The 15,677-nt window shown below is 41.4% G+C and overlaps 2 protein-coding genes across 2 annotated transcripts in view; one reads left to right on the forward strand and one right to left on the reverse strand.

Moving 5' to 3' along the window:
* The window catches only part of cldn11a (claudin 11a), a 114,023-nt gene extending 107,066 nt beyond the window's left edge, over window positions 1–6,957 (reverse strand). Inside the window, exon 1 of the mRNA XM_079369752.1 lies at window positions 6,824–6,957. The gene's annotated coding sequence lies outside the window, so the exon portion shown is untranslated. The remainder of the gene's footprint in view (window positions 1–6,823) is intronic.
* Window positions 1–15,677, forward strand: part of LOC306840450 (glutamate receptor ionotropic, NMDA 3B-like) — a 78,070-nt gene extending 62,393 nt beyond the window's left edge. Inside the window, exons 9-12 of the mRNA XM_079369743.1 lie at window positions 7,932–8,083; window positions 9,308–9,472; window positions 10,970–11,037; window positions 12,288–15,677. Of these exons, the coding sequence (XP_079225869.1) occupies window positions 7,932–8,083; window positions 9,308–9,472; window positions 10,970–11,037; window positions 12,288–13,263 (1,361 nt within the window). The 3' untranslated portion in view covers window positions 13,264–15,677. The remainder of the gene's footprint in view (window positions 1–7,931; window positions 8,084–9,307; window positions 9,473–10,969; window positions 11,038–12,287) is intronic.

The raw sequence follows: 15,677 nt of genomic DNA on the forward strand, positions 1-15,677 counted from the left end.
AAGGTAAAGAAAGGGAGGGCCAGTGAGGAAGGGGCCAGCAAGGGGAGTCGAGCACCAGAAGGAGATAGAGGGTTTTCATTTGCCCACTGCCAGTTTGCGCCTTTCTGCACTGCAAGTGATAAAAGAGCCAGCCAGCAGAGTCCCCTAATCAAGACAAACCTTCAACCCGAGCAGATGGAGTGAGGGAGGAGGAGGAGGAGAAAGGACAGATAGAGAGAAGGGGGGAAAAGAGAGAGAGAGAGAGGAAGTGTTATTTGGTCCATATGAGGATGCCGGCGGGATTTATAGAGCGGTTTGTGGTCCGGAGATACAGAAAGACGAAGGGAATTGGGACTGTGGAGTCGCTGCAGGCAAGGTGCTCTACTGAAATCTTCAGGCTACTTAAGTGCAGAGAGACGTGGGGATGTCGCTGTGCGCCGGTCTCCTCTGAGTGCTGCTGGGAGATGTTTACGACAGCCTAGACACACCCCATTAATAATATTGCCACTGAACATGCAGCCACTCGCTGTTTGTTTGTATGCGTGTGTTATTGTGTGTCCCTGTGTGCATAAGTGGTCTCCACGAGCTCAGTCAAGCAAGACACAGCGCATCTGAAGATCAAGTGAGGCTGGCACAAGATTTGGTTGCTGGGGTTAGACTGTGACGTAGGGCACTTTTGTCTGAGTGTGTCTGTGTGGGAATAATAATAAGAGTTTAATTCCAAAGTAAAATAAGCCTTCATTAAAAATGTATTTGCAAGTGTTCACTTTAGTTCTAGGTTTGTGTGTTTGTGTTTAATTTTTTGTCTACAGAAAATGTATTGTTGCTCTGACCAAACAGAAAGAAAAATAAAGAAGATGTCACCTGAGCAGTGAAAGTATAACAGCTACCTCTGAATTCAGCTTGAGGCTGATGCAATCACAGCATCACCTCACCATATCTGAAAAGGTCCACAGATATTGACTTGTTTTTTTTACTGTGTGTATCAGCATTTTTTAGAACACAGTCAAAGGGCGTATGCCCTCTCAGAGTCGAGAGGAGGTTCAGAAGTCTGTTTTTGTCTCAGTTTCTTCTACAATCGGATAGGTTTATAACCTGAACTCTCGCCAAATTACCCAAAAACCAACCCATCACCCCTTAATTACTCGATTCTTGCAGCCCTAAAAGTGTATTTTTTTATCTATCATTGCATTTCTGATGTATTCCATAATTCATAGCTCTCAGTCACGTGACAGGCACAGAGGCCTGAAGGGCTAAAAGAGCTCAGAAAAGTAGTGGCCACCATTGAACACACCATGGGGCTGTGTGTTCAATGTTTAATTTCCAAAACAACAAATGACAACCACAGTAAAACTAAGATATTAAGATTGACTGCAAGTTTTGGGCTCTTGAGTTGTGACTCTATATCCCAGTCCACGGGACACTATTTCAATCGCTAAAGTCCTCCACAGAACTTCACCCTCAGTGATGTGTACATATATCTAGAATACAATCCTTCCCCTTACAGCCCTGCTAGGATGACCCATTATTGTGACACTGTACAATAAATATGATACGATCCAACACAATACGGTATGCTTCTTTCTCCTGTTAGGACAATAACTATTTTTTATCAACGTGTTATGATGTCCGTTTCGAAGATTCACAGCTTTTTGATGGTGACAGTAAACGAAAACTTCAAAGAAATCAAAACCAACCAATTAGCCTCCAGCTCAGTGTCTTTAACTGTTCATACTTTAATTAAACAGGACGAAGATGAAAGCACAAAGTATTAATGTTGGTAATAATCCACTGATGCACTTATAACCACTTCAATTGTTTGTTTTTTTTAAAGATTATTTTAACAATTCAGCTTCAAAGAGATTTTTAGAGCTATCAGTTGGGAGATTTGGGTTTTACATTACAATTCATAGAAGACCAAAGAAATGGACATGAAAGGCAAGTGTGTTAGATTATGAAATATTGTTTAGTGCACAGAAACAAAAAAGAAAGCGATGGCCAAGGGAAAAGATCTCACACAAAAGTAATAGTTTAGAAACACGAGTTATAAAAGCTCATAAGATGGCAAATCAGCGTCTGTCTCAACCTGCGTTTTCAAATTTAGATAGAAACTTTTTTAGGAACCGACATAAAGTGTTCTCAAATAAGTCTTGATGTGTTGGAGTGTGTCTGTGATTGAGTAGGAGTGATGGGGGTTTGAGTGACAGCGCCGAGGCTTGAAGCTTGTGATGGAATATGTGGTCGCCTCGGGGAAAGAAGAAAAACAAATGACAAATGGCTGCCCACTTGTGTTTCACTGTTTGACTGAGTGCTTTAAAGAAATGTGGACAGAGATAGGCTGATGACAGGGGGGGGGGGAAAATACTGTCTGTCTGCTGGAAAATAAAATGAGAAGGGAGACGTACAGAGACAAAGCGATGGATTGACTCAGGAGAGGAGCTCGAAGATAAAGAGAAGAATGGAGTCAGGCAGAAATTGAACAGAATTGAAGGGATGACGGAGATAAGGAGCGGACTAACAGAGGCAGAAACTAGCAGCAATGGTGGGAGAGAAATGACCTCGGACAGGGAACAAGGAGGGATGAGAAGGAGAACACGCGGCGGGGAAAAAAAGGGTAGAAAAAAAGAGGAGAAAGGGGAGTGTAAAGGAGAGGGTAAGAACAAAGGGAGGAAAGCTTAGACACTCTTTGTCATGTAGGAAGCAGAGTGTGACAGTAACGTGAACCTTAGCTATTCTCTTTTTCTGTCCGCAACCCCCACACACCTTGACAGCCAACACACACACATAAACACACACAAACAGCTGCCAGGTTTGACTCAATCTCGCACACACAAGCACATAGAAAAAAAGTGCTGTTGGCATGACTGCGTCTTTCTCTGCAGTACAGATGAAATGAAACAAACAACCCCAGGAGACCGTGTATGACGATAAATCTGAGAGAGGGTGTGTTTGATTCGAAACAGAGGGGCAGATTTCTCTCATTTTGTACCTGCAGATGTGTGAGCTGTAATGCTAAACAGATGCAGTTTCAAAGCGAAGGGAGGGCAGAGCCAGATTTCTTCTCCAGCTTTGAAGTTGTGTGCCGCTTTTGAAATTAAAGAAAAGAACAAGTGGTAGGGGGAGAAAGGAGCACTTGAATTACTAACTTAATTAAAAACATTAAAGTTATATAATTTTATTGCTGTAACTAGTGGGTGTTTTATGGCTGTGTCTGGTCCCATTACTCCATACACCATTGCTGTACCTTTATTAGGAGGGAAATAAGGAAGTCCCAAGCAAATGCAATCAAGTGATGATTAAACACTCTCTACAAATCAAGCACAGTTTAATATTTAATTACAATGATTTTCTGGAATTTGTCCATTGTGCCAGCCAGTGAAATAGGAAGGACTAACAATCATTTGCATTACTGACTGTATAATGATGGTATCGTTGAGGCTATTAAATCTGTATCTGTGACAGCAGTGGGTTTGAACTGGTAATTGCACATGATATTTTATTGGCACCTCGTTTGTTTTGCCTGTTAACCATCACCCAACGAAGCACTCAATACCTGCAGAAGGTATAGTCATCACATTCAAATATATCACTTGTAATAAGTATCTCAAAAAATGAGTGATGTCAGACTTTCACAGGTATAACATGTATATAATTTTAATTATGCGCTGCTATGAAAACCTATTTTTAATGTAAGTCTATATTAGTATTAAATCATATACATTTCTTTAAAAAAACAAATGAAAAATGCTAAAAAGACTTTCTTGAAGAAGACTTTTCTGTTTTGTTTTTCGTTAACAAGAAGGAACAGGACTAAAAGATAGTGGTGGCCAGTCGAACATTAAAAATCCATGATATCTTCCCCCACTGTGTCCATCCAATCTGTCTGTCAAAATAGAAGCAGGACAGAGGAGTGTGTGCACAGAGTAGGAGAAGCATGCTTGTGTATGTGTGTGTGAGAGAGTGAGTGAGTGAGTGAGTGAGTGAGTGAGCAAGTGAACGAGTGAACAAGTGAGTGCCTGAGTGTGTGTGTGGAGCAGAGTGATCAAGAGAGCACTCACTGATGCTATAATGAGCTTTAATGAGCCGAGGATAGCCTGAGCCAGCAGTGAGTGGGGTCTGTGTGGTATCACGCTATTAGTATCTTTTAAAGGTCAAGACTTCCCTTTCAAAGATGTTTAAAAAAAAAAGCTGTTGGGAAGGTGAAATTAGCTTTCCTGTGTTTAAATGTTTGCTTTAAGTAGTGGTCTACAACATGTAAAAGACCTTCATTCAAAGGACCCTAAAACAGTTTCATCATCAGTATGGTGTCAAAGTACCACCAGTATGATAAGTGGAGTAATATGTTCCTCACCCTGTCTGTGTTTTATTATCATTACTTTGCCGCTGCGTTCATATGTATGTTACAGGTTATTGCTTTTGGTGTTACAGCTTGTGCACCCCTAGAAAAACAGCTTTCCTCTTGATACCATTTTTCCTAATGCCTGTATTAGTCTGATTTAATCTGTGAAGAGAGAGTATAGTTCTGATTAGTTCATGTCATCACTGTCACACACTTTACAGGGGGGTGAATAGATAGGTGTGTAGCTGACATGATTGACAGATGTGTGCGATGTAACAGTTCGTAAAGAGGCTCAAAACCCGCTCCAGCTCAATGAGATCCTATTTCTTTTTTTTAGTCTTCCATGTTACTGGTCACAGAAGAAGCCTTCCGAGGACCTTTGCGTAGTCACGACGGCGAAAATGAGTGGTCAATATGAACTGTTTCTATTAACTTTAAACAAGAAACAAAAAACTTTATCAGAAATCTGTCAATGTTCATGCATCATATCCGTCTTCAAAATGCCATATACGCAGGGCTCTATTTAGGTGCCACAACTTGTCAGTGAAACACATCAGCGCTCAAATGTCAGGATGCAATTTAGTTTCAAGTGCAAATGGAGTGAAAGTGGCCTTTATTTGGCCTTTTTGTCAAAGCAGGTCTTCTAACCAGAGGGTAAGGGTGTGAGGCGAGCATGGATAGAGTGGATGATCTGCATCACAGACCCCCATAAGTGTTTTTCAGCTAAGAGGCCGCTGTGGTGATGAGGTCAAAGTAGGTGAGAGGACCATTTATTTTTGATGCGGGGGGGGGGGACCTGGAAGTGTGATGACAAAAACTGAACTCAAAGCTGGAGAAGGATGGTATTCTCCCTTAGCACATTCAGATTTTAATATTTTCCGTCAAAAGATGTCATAAAACTGCACCAAAAACAAAATAAAAGTCATATTACGATTTGATGGCTGAATTACTATGAAGTGTCATGTACCTCTTAATTTTCCTCAGGCAGGCTGGAGGGCTTCCTCTCAAAATACTGTATAAAGGAAATGCAAAAAAGTCTAACAAAAGTAATTCTGCACACAAGAGAAAAGGGACAAATTTAGAGTACGGGTGAAAGAGTAATATCCGGAACTATTTCCACCAGATGCTCGTTCTTCATAAAGGTTTCATGAAAAATACGTGACTGACATTTTTGCTTTACTTTTAAGTCATTTCTCAGAAGACATGGTTGTGCTGCACCATCTCCTCCCACACAGTGTTTCCATTACCGCTGAAGTCATATATATTGCACCAATACATCACCAGAGGGCAGCAACAGCTAGTGAGTGCATGACCCAAGGGAACATAACTGCATGTAAGAAGCACAGTGAGGTAAAATACATGGAGTATGGGGTATTGAGTCAAACTTGATCACACCCCAACCTCAAATCCTTTTACTGAGTATGGCGGTCCACCCGGCTTGCATCAGACGATAGAACGGGAGAGATCACTGAAGGCTTTGACGGAAAGACAAGCAGATTGACAGTGTTCACAGTTTACTATGCTTCAGATGCCTTCAATGCTGACATTGATCCTGGAAGCATATCAATAATGCATCTCTCTCTTTTTTACCATGCCAAATCAAATCCCCCCAAATTCGGCCTTTGCTGCACCTCTTTATTTTTCTAAGGTAACATCAGGCACCAAGGATTGCCTTTGCACTCGAGATAAGTAAGTTAGCAGCTTGCAATATGATGTGTATGGGATCGCAGACGTCACTGACTTTTCATAGGCATAATTATATTGACAAAGAAGCTGTATTAAATGTAGGTTTATTTATTTCTGTCCAATATCTGTCACCCTCAATAAGAATAATATTGGCTCAATACCCATCAGCCGTGTAAAATCAATGCATGGCTTCTTCTTCCATATTCGTTTTGCAGGTCATGAAAAAATGTGTCTAATGCATCTTGGTCTGAAAAGTTATCATAAACATTGGAAAGTGAGTATCTTAAATGCAAAGATAAAGTAAGTTTGTTTTTTGTAGCCTACTGTAATTGTTTCTGACCTAAATCAACTGTAATAGTACTACCAATATGGCCAAATGCTGGCACATACATTAGCATGCATTGTGTCAGTGGAATCTGATATAGCCTATCTTCATTGTAAATAAAGCTGTAGGTGGCTTAACTTTTGGTCATGTAGATTTTTGTGGTCATTTCTTTAATAAAAAGTCCAGTGCATCAACATCTAATCTAATGTAATGGTCTAGTATATGAGGGTTCAGTTGAGGAATAGGCTTCACCCAACCAATAAAGTAAACGAACCAGACCTCACGAACTACAAACAGTTCACGAGCTCACATGTCCACAAAAATGTGGCAAAACAAAACATTTGCCGCTGTAAAACAAGCAAGCCCCACTCAGTTGAAAAAGTAACGACTCGGGCGCACTGTCAGTGAACGCATCACATTCATTATTAAAGACAAAGGTCTATTGACTGTCATCCAGCGGCCACGGCGGGCACAAACAAATTGATTAATCTTACCTTTAGATGCTGCCAGCTTCCATCACAGGGGGGCAGGCAGCGTGTCTTGGAGTTGCAGCACATGGAGAGGAGTTAATTGTAATCCAGTCCAGCTCACTTTCTTTCTTCACAATAAAACCATGTTAAAAACAGCGCTGGTCATGCAAACGAGACTTTTATCCTTAACATCCTCCGGACCTGCATGACAAATGTTAAGACACCTCCAAGAAGGTTCATCTGCCAGGTCAAATAACCTGCTTAGTTTTTGATTTAATATCTCCTGTGGTAGGCTTTCGTCCATGATTGAGGAACAGACAGGTGACTTCTTCAGGTTTATTGAGCTTTGTGTGTTTCAGCAGTAGGCAACTATTAAGCCACTTGTTAACTGAACTTTAACTTCATTTTAACTTCGTCGTACTTTCTAAATGATCTCAAGTTCATTTTATTGCAAAGTCGGAACATGGTTTCTGCAGAGTTTCGAGCAGCGCGTGCAGCGTAAACAAAACATTTAAAGCACCTGTGAACTGTAAACCCCGCCCACTTTTTTATTGGCCATAATGAATACCATTTCATTTCCATTTCCATTTCATTCAATTTCGTTGAAGAGACGGGACAGTGGATAGAATTCTAGTAAACCCATAAATCAACTTTATTCTTTGGCTAACTATAGGCTGACTGACTGTGGTTTGAAGCACCAAGACCATTTCCTCTAATTTCATCTTCTGGCATTTATTTATTCATTTATGTGAATCCCCGTTAGCCAATACCGAGACACACACACAATTAATTTCAATGTTCAACAATTATGTAAAAAGAAAAAAAAATCCAAGGCAAAAGGAAATAAAAGTAGCTATTAATTGAACCAAAATGCAAACAGCAGGAAAATACAAGAACCAAAAAAGACTCACTTTGAGGTAACATTTTTATGACTGTATATCAATAACTACAAATAACCTCATTATTGTTTCTTTTAAGTCCATACAACATTTGACATTAAAGTTTGAAAGACATTAGTAATAATAAAAATCTACAGTGTCTAGACAACGAAGTAGAACAAATACAGTTGTTTCTTCCAGATCCTGTCGCCTATATCAACCTGTACATCCGTGTTTTTCTCCTCATCTTTCAGGCTACGGCATCGGTCTGCCCCAGGGCTCTCCTCTGACTCGCAACGTGTCTGAGTTCGTCAGTCGCTACAAGTCTGATGGCTTCATGGACATGCTACATGACAAATGGTATAAGGTGGTGCCTTGTGGGAAACGAGTCTTTGCCGTCACTGAGGTAAGTCACCGGTTGTGGGAGAGTGTGTGTTCATGTAGTGTGTGTGTGTGTGTGTACGTGTTTGGTGTGTAAAGCAAAGCCTTATGTAGCTGTACTCCTATAAATGAGTCTCCCTTTGGGGTGCTGACAGGATTGCCTGGCAGCTAAACACACACACCTGACAGACACGCGCACACACAGATGAACACACAGGCCCAGACGTAGACGTACAATCACATAAATTCGGGCCTATTTGCTCAGCTCAACTGGAGTTAGAGGCACGTACTGTCTCAGTGAAGATACTTATTTCTGTCTAGTGTGTGTGCTAAAGTAAAGTACTTTGAGTTCTCGCCCTCCTTTTTATAGAAATAAAAAGTGTGAATCTCGAGATAGAGCACACTGTGTGTAGCTTATCTATATCTGTTGTTTGTCAGCAGACCAGACATTCAACTCCCTTTGGCCATGCCTTTTTAAATCCCACTTCAAAGTTGGATCATATTATACAAACACAATTACACAGTGGTGGGGTTCTCCGAATGAAACAGAACCTTAACTTCACCCTGCATTAGGAAGTTATTACCATTCGTACCAAACAACAGCAGAGAGTGGGCTACTCTCAGACAATGTGGGTGTTAGCGCCACTGCGATCTCGCCCTCTGGATTGGGAGCAAAAGGAGGTCACTGTTGTCGCTGATGAATGTGCAGAGTCAGCGTGGGGCTAATTGCCATCAGAGGCAGCGCAGAAATGAGCCGGGTGAAGGGAACATGATTAGAGTAGCAATGGAAAAAGCTCACTGCTGTCTGTTTCCACTTCCTCCGGGCCCATGAAAACCTCATAAGAGATAGACAATGTGTCCGGTAGAATGTGGGCAAACCAAATGGGAACAAACTGCTCCTCAATTAAGCATCGCTAAGTGCTCTTTCTTGCGATCACTCTCCGTTTTCTTTCCCCTCTCAGCTCTTTACGCTTTCCATGTCTCCTACTTTGCTTCTACTTTTCTTTCCAGGCATGTCTTTTACGCTCTTGCCCTCTCTTCTTTATTCTATTCTTGTGAGCTTACGTAGCTGAAGTCGACATACAGAAGCTGAATATCAATTCGTACACAGTGGCCTGAATAGTAATTATGTCAAAACAAATCATCAATCTGTGCATTTTTTTTTCAGTCATATTAAGTCTATACTAATCTGTGTCACCACTACCACCCCACCCCTCTCTTTTTCTCCTCCCTGTCGCCGCCCCCTCAGACTCTACAGATGGGGATCCAGCATTTCTCCGGCCTGTTCGTGCTGCTCTGTATGGGGGTGGGTGGAGCCTTGCTGACCTTGGCAGGTGAACACACCTTCTATCACCTGGTCATCCCACGCCTCCGGCGCACGCACACACTGCAGTACTGGCTGCACACAAGCCAGGTGAGTGGAAACACAATGTACAGCACGTGGTGGAGAGAGGGAACATGCTAATGCACGCGAAAAGTAAAGAGATGAAAGCACAACTTTAACCTTCACATTACTCATATATGAATGTGCACAAGCATATGAGAACAGACACACACACACACACCAGCATACCCTTATTAGTGAGAAGTCCTTACCCCTGAAGTTAAGTCTTAGTTGCAGGTAACATGCGCCCTCTAGTGTTGAAAACTCATAATAACATTGGATTTGAATTGAAACCTCAGAAATAAGGACATTTTGATGTTTCAGTTCAAATTTGATGTTTTCCAGTCTATGTGCTGCGAAACTAAAAACATAATGAAGCTCTGTAATATTCATGTTTTAAATGAGTTGTTTAATCAAATCTGAATTAAAAACTACTTTAGTAGTAAACTGCTGCTGTTTTTGTTCGCCTTTTGCAGCTGTGAGCACTTATCGTGCCTTCATTAAGGAGTATCTTTTTTGCCGTTATCTCAGCCTGTGGACTCTTTTGTGACTTTAAAGCACAGTGGAATTGGTGTGCGGGTATCTCCTCCATCCATAATTTTTTTTTTTTTTTTTTTCAAATTTGCCTCCAGTCCAGACGCACCCAAGAGTCACTTTTTGCTGCTCCTGAATAGGCGCAGTTTCACAGCACCTCAACGGCTTTGTTTTAAAAAATGATGAAAAATTCATATTGGCAAACTTTTATGAACTACTTTATCACTGTAAAATAAATTGCCTTCTTTGGCTTTTCCTCTCAGAGCCCCCTGATTTGGAAGCATGTCTTACTGAAATGTGCATATCTAAATGTGCATTTGCAAAAAGTAGTAAAAAAAACAGTAGACTCTCTTTTATGTTGTTATGACTCTGTAGTCGTTACCAAACAAGGCGCCCTTGTTGATGTTTTTAAATTTTAAAAAAGGAAGTGGAACTTTCATTGTTAATATTGTTCTGAATATTTGTTTGCAACATCCTTTGTAAAAAGGTAACAACTGCTAAGCAGCCTCCGGCATCCATCACAAAGCCGCTCAGCTTCTCTGAGATGACCAGCTCTCAGTTAGTCACTGAAGATAAAACCCCATCAAGAGAGAAAGTGTCCCTTTCTCTCAGAAACCTGAAGATGTTTAAAGATCCAAGAAAACTTCAAGCATTGTCATACGTTAGAACTCAAGGTATTTCTTTTCAGCCTTACATAAGGACCCGGCTTCTTAAATGTAAAAAAAAAAAAAAGTGTAAAGCTACTGAAACCTTAACCTCTTCTGTAGTTAAAGGAGAAAAGAACGATTTGATTATTCAAAGCAGCACCACATTGGGATTTGTGAGGAATCTTACAAGTCTTGTACGTCGTCTGGCTAAAATAACCACTCTTGTAAATTAATCTTCACTTCATAAATCACTTCTGGTGATTTATTTCCAAGCTTATGATTGCGTAAAAAATTCAAATTATCAATCAGCGGCTTGAGTTTCATGTTTTTATTTGTTTACTTTCAGAAAATTCACAGAGCCCTCCACACCACGTATGAGGACGTCGGGAAGGAGCTGAGCGGCCTTGATGAAAAGTAAAGAAGTTATGAACTTATTTTGGAATCTGCATTCTGTGATTGCTTTAATTACATCTTACTATGTATGTACAGAAAGATGCTGTTTCATCAAAAAAAAAAGCCATTTGTTTGCTTTTTTTTTTTTTTAAAGACTAGTACGACATATTGGGGAAGCTCAAGTTTAAAGAAAGATTAGAAGAGAGCACGCTCCGGATTAACATTAATGTGAAACTACAGCCTGCAGCTGACCACTTTATACTGACCCCTGCGTTCATATGGTGTCAGAAAAATACCTTTTGGACTGGAATGTTTTCTTTTAAAGAGGTATTGATAGAGATATTATCCCCCTACTCTACCTTTTTCAGACACCCCTCTGTGGTCTAAATGAAACATCTGTGCTGTGCTTTGGTCCAAATATAACATGAATCAGGCACCAGAGGAGGTTTATGACCGTGTAGAAACCAGCTCCCGCAGAACGCTCCGTCATGGTGTGTGTGTCTCTTTAAATGCGATGAGAAACATTTCTTTGTCATAGCCTTTGCAGTGACCCTCTAATGTAGATTAATAACAGATATGATCGACCAGTCTGGAACACAATTTGAAGACACGCACTCAGAGACAGACAGCAATTGAAAAATAAAAAAATCCTTTTCTTTTTTACGACTTAAAAACTTCCAGTACTGTTACGAACAAAATAAGTTCAGTTTTTAAAGATGCGCGCCAGGAAAACTAAACTCTTTCTTCACACATGCACCGACTGAGCCCCCCATGGCTCAGCTAAGAAGAAAATCTGTACCAAGGCTTTACTAATCCATGCTCATTGATTTGCCATCTGTGGGCAGGATCTATGGTCGTGGGCCAGTTGTAAAAAATACAAACGTCAACACCTCCTTGTGTCTGCTCCCAGTGAATTTTCCTGAATATTTCCTGCTGCATTCTTATAACAGCTCACCTTTTACTTAGGGGGGCTGGTAGGAAATATTCCAGGTAAAGTAGAGTTTAAAAAATTCCACTATATGAGAACATTTCTAGAATTTCAGGAATTTTGTGTTGGTGTGAAAAGCACCATAAGAAACAAAGACAGGGGAGGCCAATGCCTACAAATCCCTCAAACAGTCAGCAACACGTATTTCAGAACATGTACTTTTCATACACTTTGTATTTGTGTTTTCAGTTTGTTTGTAGCTAAATACATTCATGTATCCTGTTGTAAAATATTTCTCACTGCATATGTGCTCTTTTGCTGTGATCCTCCTCTCTTTCACTAGCCCCTCCTCTTGTATCTCGGAGAACTGCACCCTGCACAGGAAACAGCATCACGCTCCTCCCCGGTCTCCTCCAAACTCCCCCAACGCTTCCACCACAGCCGGAGACACCAACAGCTCCTCCCCATCGCATGAGCCCAAGGAGAAACGTGTGCACTTTGACCTGGAGACCTTACATAGCTACCGCCTGCGCACGCACACCGCCTCTGTGCGCGGCAGGCCCGGCATGGTGGGCCGACCTGGGCTCGGTCTTGGAGGGTTTGGGCTTGGCGGCCTGGGGAGTTTCACCTCCCCTCCGCAGATTAGCCTTCATGCTAACGGGGGGCCGGTGTCTACGCTGGCGTCCTCCGGCTTGGTTCTCTCTCCACTGGGAAACAGGGCGGCTCAGACAAGCATGTGGGAGGGGGAGCTCCAGGATCTGCAGGGGAAGATCGAGACGTTCAGGACCCAGCTGAGGGAGGCTCTAGCCAGGAGGGCTGAGATCCAGAGCAGCCTGGAGAGGGAGAGGAGCGGACTGGTGCGCAGGGACACCAGTCTGGAGAGAGAGAGGGACAGGCAGAGGATACAAACTATTAACACGGACAGAAGCAGCTCCACTCCGTCAAAACTCCCCGAGAGAGACAGGACCAGCCAACTGCAAACCCTGAACAATCAGCAGACAGGGAGAGCCAACCAATCAGGCGGCCCTGGGACTCTGGAGCATGGCAGGAGCAGCCAATTAAACACAGTTAACAGTTTGGACAGAGGGAGAGCCAACCAATTACGCTCTGTTAACGCTCCGGCAGGAGAGAGGACTGTCCATTCACGTACATCCACAAGTTTGGAGCGAAGTCGAGTCAACCAACAAGGTTCTGGAAATGTTACTGTCCAATCACGGAACACTTCTAGCCTGGACAGACAGAAGGCTAACCTGTCGAGCACGCTGAACACTTTGGACAGGACAATAACCAACCAATCAGGTGTAAGCAGTGGAACTTGAATGTCTTTTAAGAGGACGCTGATGTGCTGGATTTACAGGTGGTGCTCACATAGCCGTGGGAAGATGGCTTCGTCGCAATGGGTTGAGTTTAGGGCACGCTTGCTAAAGAAACCCAGTTTAGTTTAACTCACACCACCACTCAATGCAACCTCATTACATTCACCCTCCACACTCTCTCAAAATCTAAACTAAAAGCTTAAACTGCAATCAAAGAACAAGTAAAAGTCTACCATCCGTGGAATCGTAAAAATGTCAGGAAAGATTCTAAATAACCAGGGAAATAATGCTTAATCACGGAGAAGAGGAGTAATTCATATGAGGAGCACCACCCACAGCTGTTTGACCAATGAAAGCTGATTTAAAAGTCAGGCATCTTAGGCCGTCTGAGGAAGGCCTGCAAGCACAGAAAGACGCACGCCACCAGAGCACAGAGACGTCCAAGTAAGCCAAAAATGTCAAAAGACGGAAATCTTCCACCTAATTACAAACACACATGCATCAATCCTCCGTGTGAACAGAGAGTGCAAGCTACAGAAAATGTAACACTGTAAGTATTCTAAGTAATAAGTTCCTAAAAATGTGAAAGATAAAAGAAGAACGTCTGAAGAAGCTCTGAAAAAAATGAGAAAGAAAGAACGCATCATCGCGCTCATAGCTTTGTGTGTGTGTGTTTTTATTGTCCTCACCAAAGTGACATAAAAATTAACAACTAAACACTTCTCGGTTAAAAACCTGGCTCATGAGCCTGCTTTAACTCAAGACTTCTGCCCCTTTTCTTTCCACTGTAACTTTGGTAAATGTTGGTAAGTGCCGTGCTGATAGATTAACGTTGGGTCTTTGAAAAATAGCAATGAGTAAGGTCTGTTACCAGATTATTTTTTTTTTCCAAGTGTCTCGAGATTACATTTGTTATGAATTGACACGATACTAATCAAGATTGATTGATTCAACTTTTGCAAACTTCCGAGTCTCCTACCATCAAACTGAGTCATTCCCTAACAGCAGCTATTAATTACTGATGTTCCTCTGATTGGATGAGTTCCATTTTTAGCATATGACACCCATTTTACTAAGTAAACTAGTTCTATAAAGGAGAAACACTCCGACTGTTAAAGCTGTTGCATTGTGTCATCTGTGGTACACAACTGACCTTCATATACTTGTAAAGAGACAGAAGCAATCGTCAGAACATACGATGGTGGTTTGATTAACCTTCAACATGTTTCGAAATATTTCCAGGTTATTTTTACTTCAGTTTTGACTCCCCTTCTTGGATTCAACCTCCAATTAATCTCATGTGCGTCCTGTAACTTTGTGCAATCCTAAACTAGCCCTTTAAGGAAAATCCCTGCACTTTCCGAGGTCGGTTCTTTTTGTTGCTGCTCCATCACTCTATTTTTTTTAGGATTCAAGTGTAATCTGTGCAACATTCACTGCTGCATGGATCACCGTTTTGTATTCGGGTGTCAGTGGTTAAAATAGCTTTCCCCCTGCTCCAATGTTCTGTAGTGTAGGTTTAGATGACATTTTAAAGAGGAGATCCATTTGAAAGTCTGAGTGTCATGTTTGTGTTAAGAAATGTAAAACAAAAAGAGATCAAATCAAAGTTGCTATGTTAGTCTCAAATTCCTAAACTGTTACATGTTTTTCTTGGGAGTGTGGTCAGCACGTCATTCATTACGAATGAAAGTTTGTCACGTTCATCACTAAGGAAAGGTATCATGAGTCTGCTTGCTTGCAAATATTGCACCAGGCTGTACTTTGCCTGGATTGACACTGTAAGGATGTTTAGAATTCACTATCTCTGCAGATCTGAGTGAGCCCAGATTGGTGAGTGTTCACGTAGTTTTTTTTTTTTGTAGTCGATAATTTTTTTTAAATAGACGGTTTGACCTTTTACACTGACACAAAGCATCATATTAAGGGCAAAAAAAGTGGAGTAAGTGTGGTGTGTGATGTGAAAATCCTGCATTGATGAGATGAAAAGAGAGAATCTGTGCGGAGGCGGGCTGGATTGGACTTTTATTCAACAATTCAGCCGAACAGCAGAGGGCGCTGTAGCCCTGCTTCCCACGGCTATGGACTATGGAGAGTTTGTGGATTGAGTTTTGATTCCAACCAATCAGCTGAACTGCTCTCACTGAAACCGAACTTTCAAAGTGGTACTGGTGTACATTTAAACTTTTCAAACGTCGCTGTGGTGTGAAGTGGTCGTGTTCACATGCCATGGTGTCTGAGGAAAAAAAAAATCTATTTTATTTTATTCTTCAAAGAGAAAGAGCTTGTTGTACTTGATATATAAACAAATACTTTTCAATCTATCCCTTATTAAAAAAAAAGAATTGTATCAGCATATTATTGAATTTTATCATAATGACCATTCTCATGTTTTGAAATAAACATTTATATACTTA

Source organism: Symphodus melops (genome assembly GCF_947650265.1).
Source record: "Symphodus melops genome assembly, chromosome: 19".
NCBI lineage: Eukaryota > Metazoa > Chordata > Actinopteri > Labriformes > Labridae > Symphodus > Symphodus melops.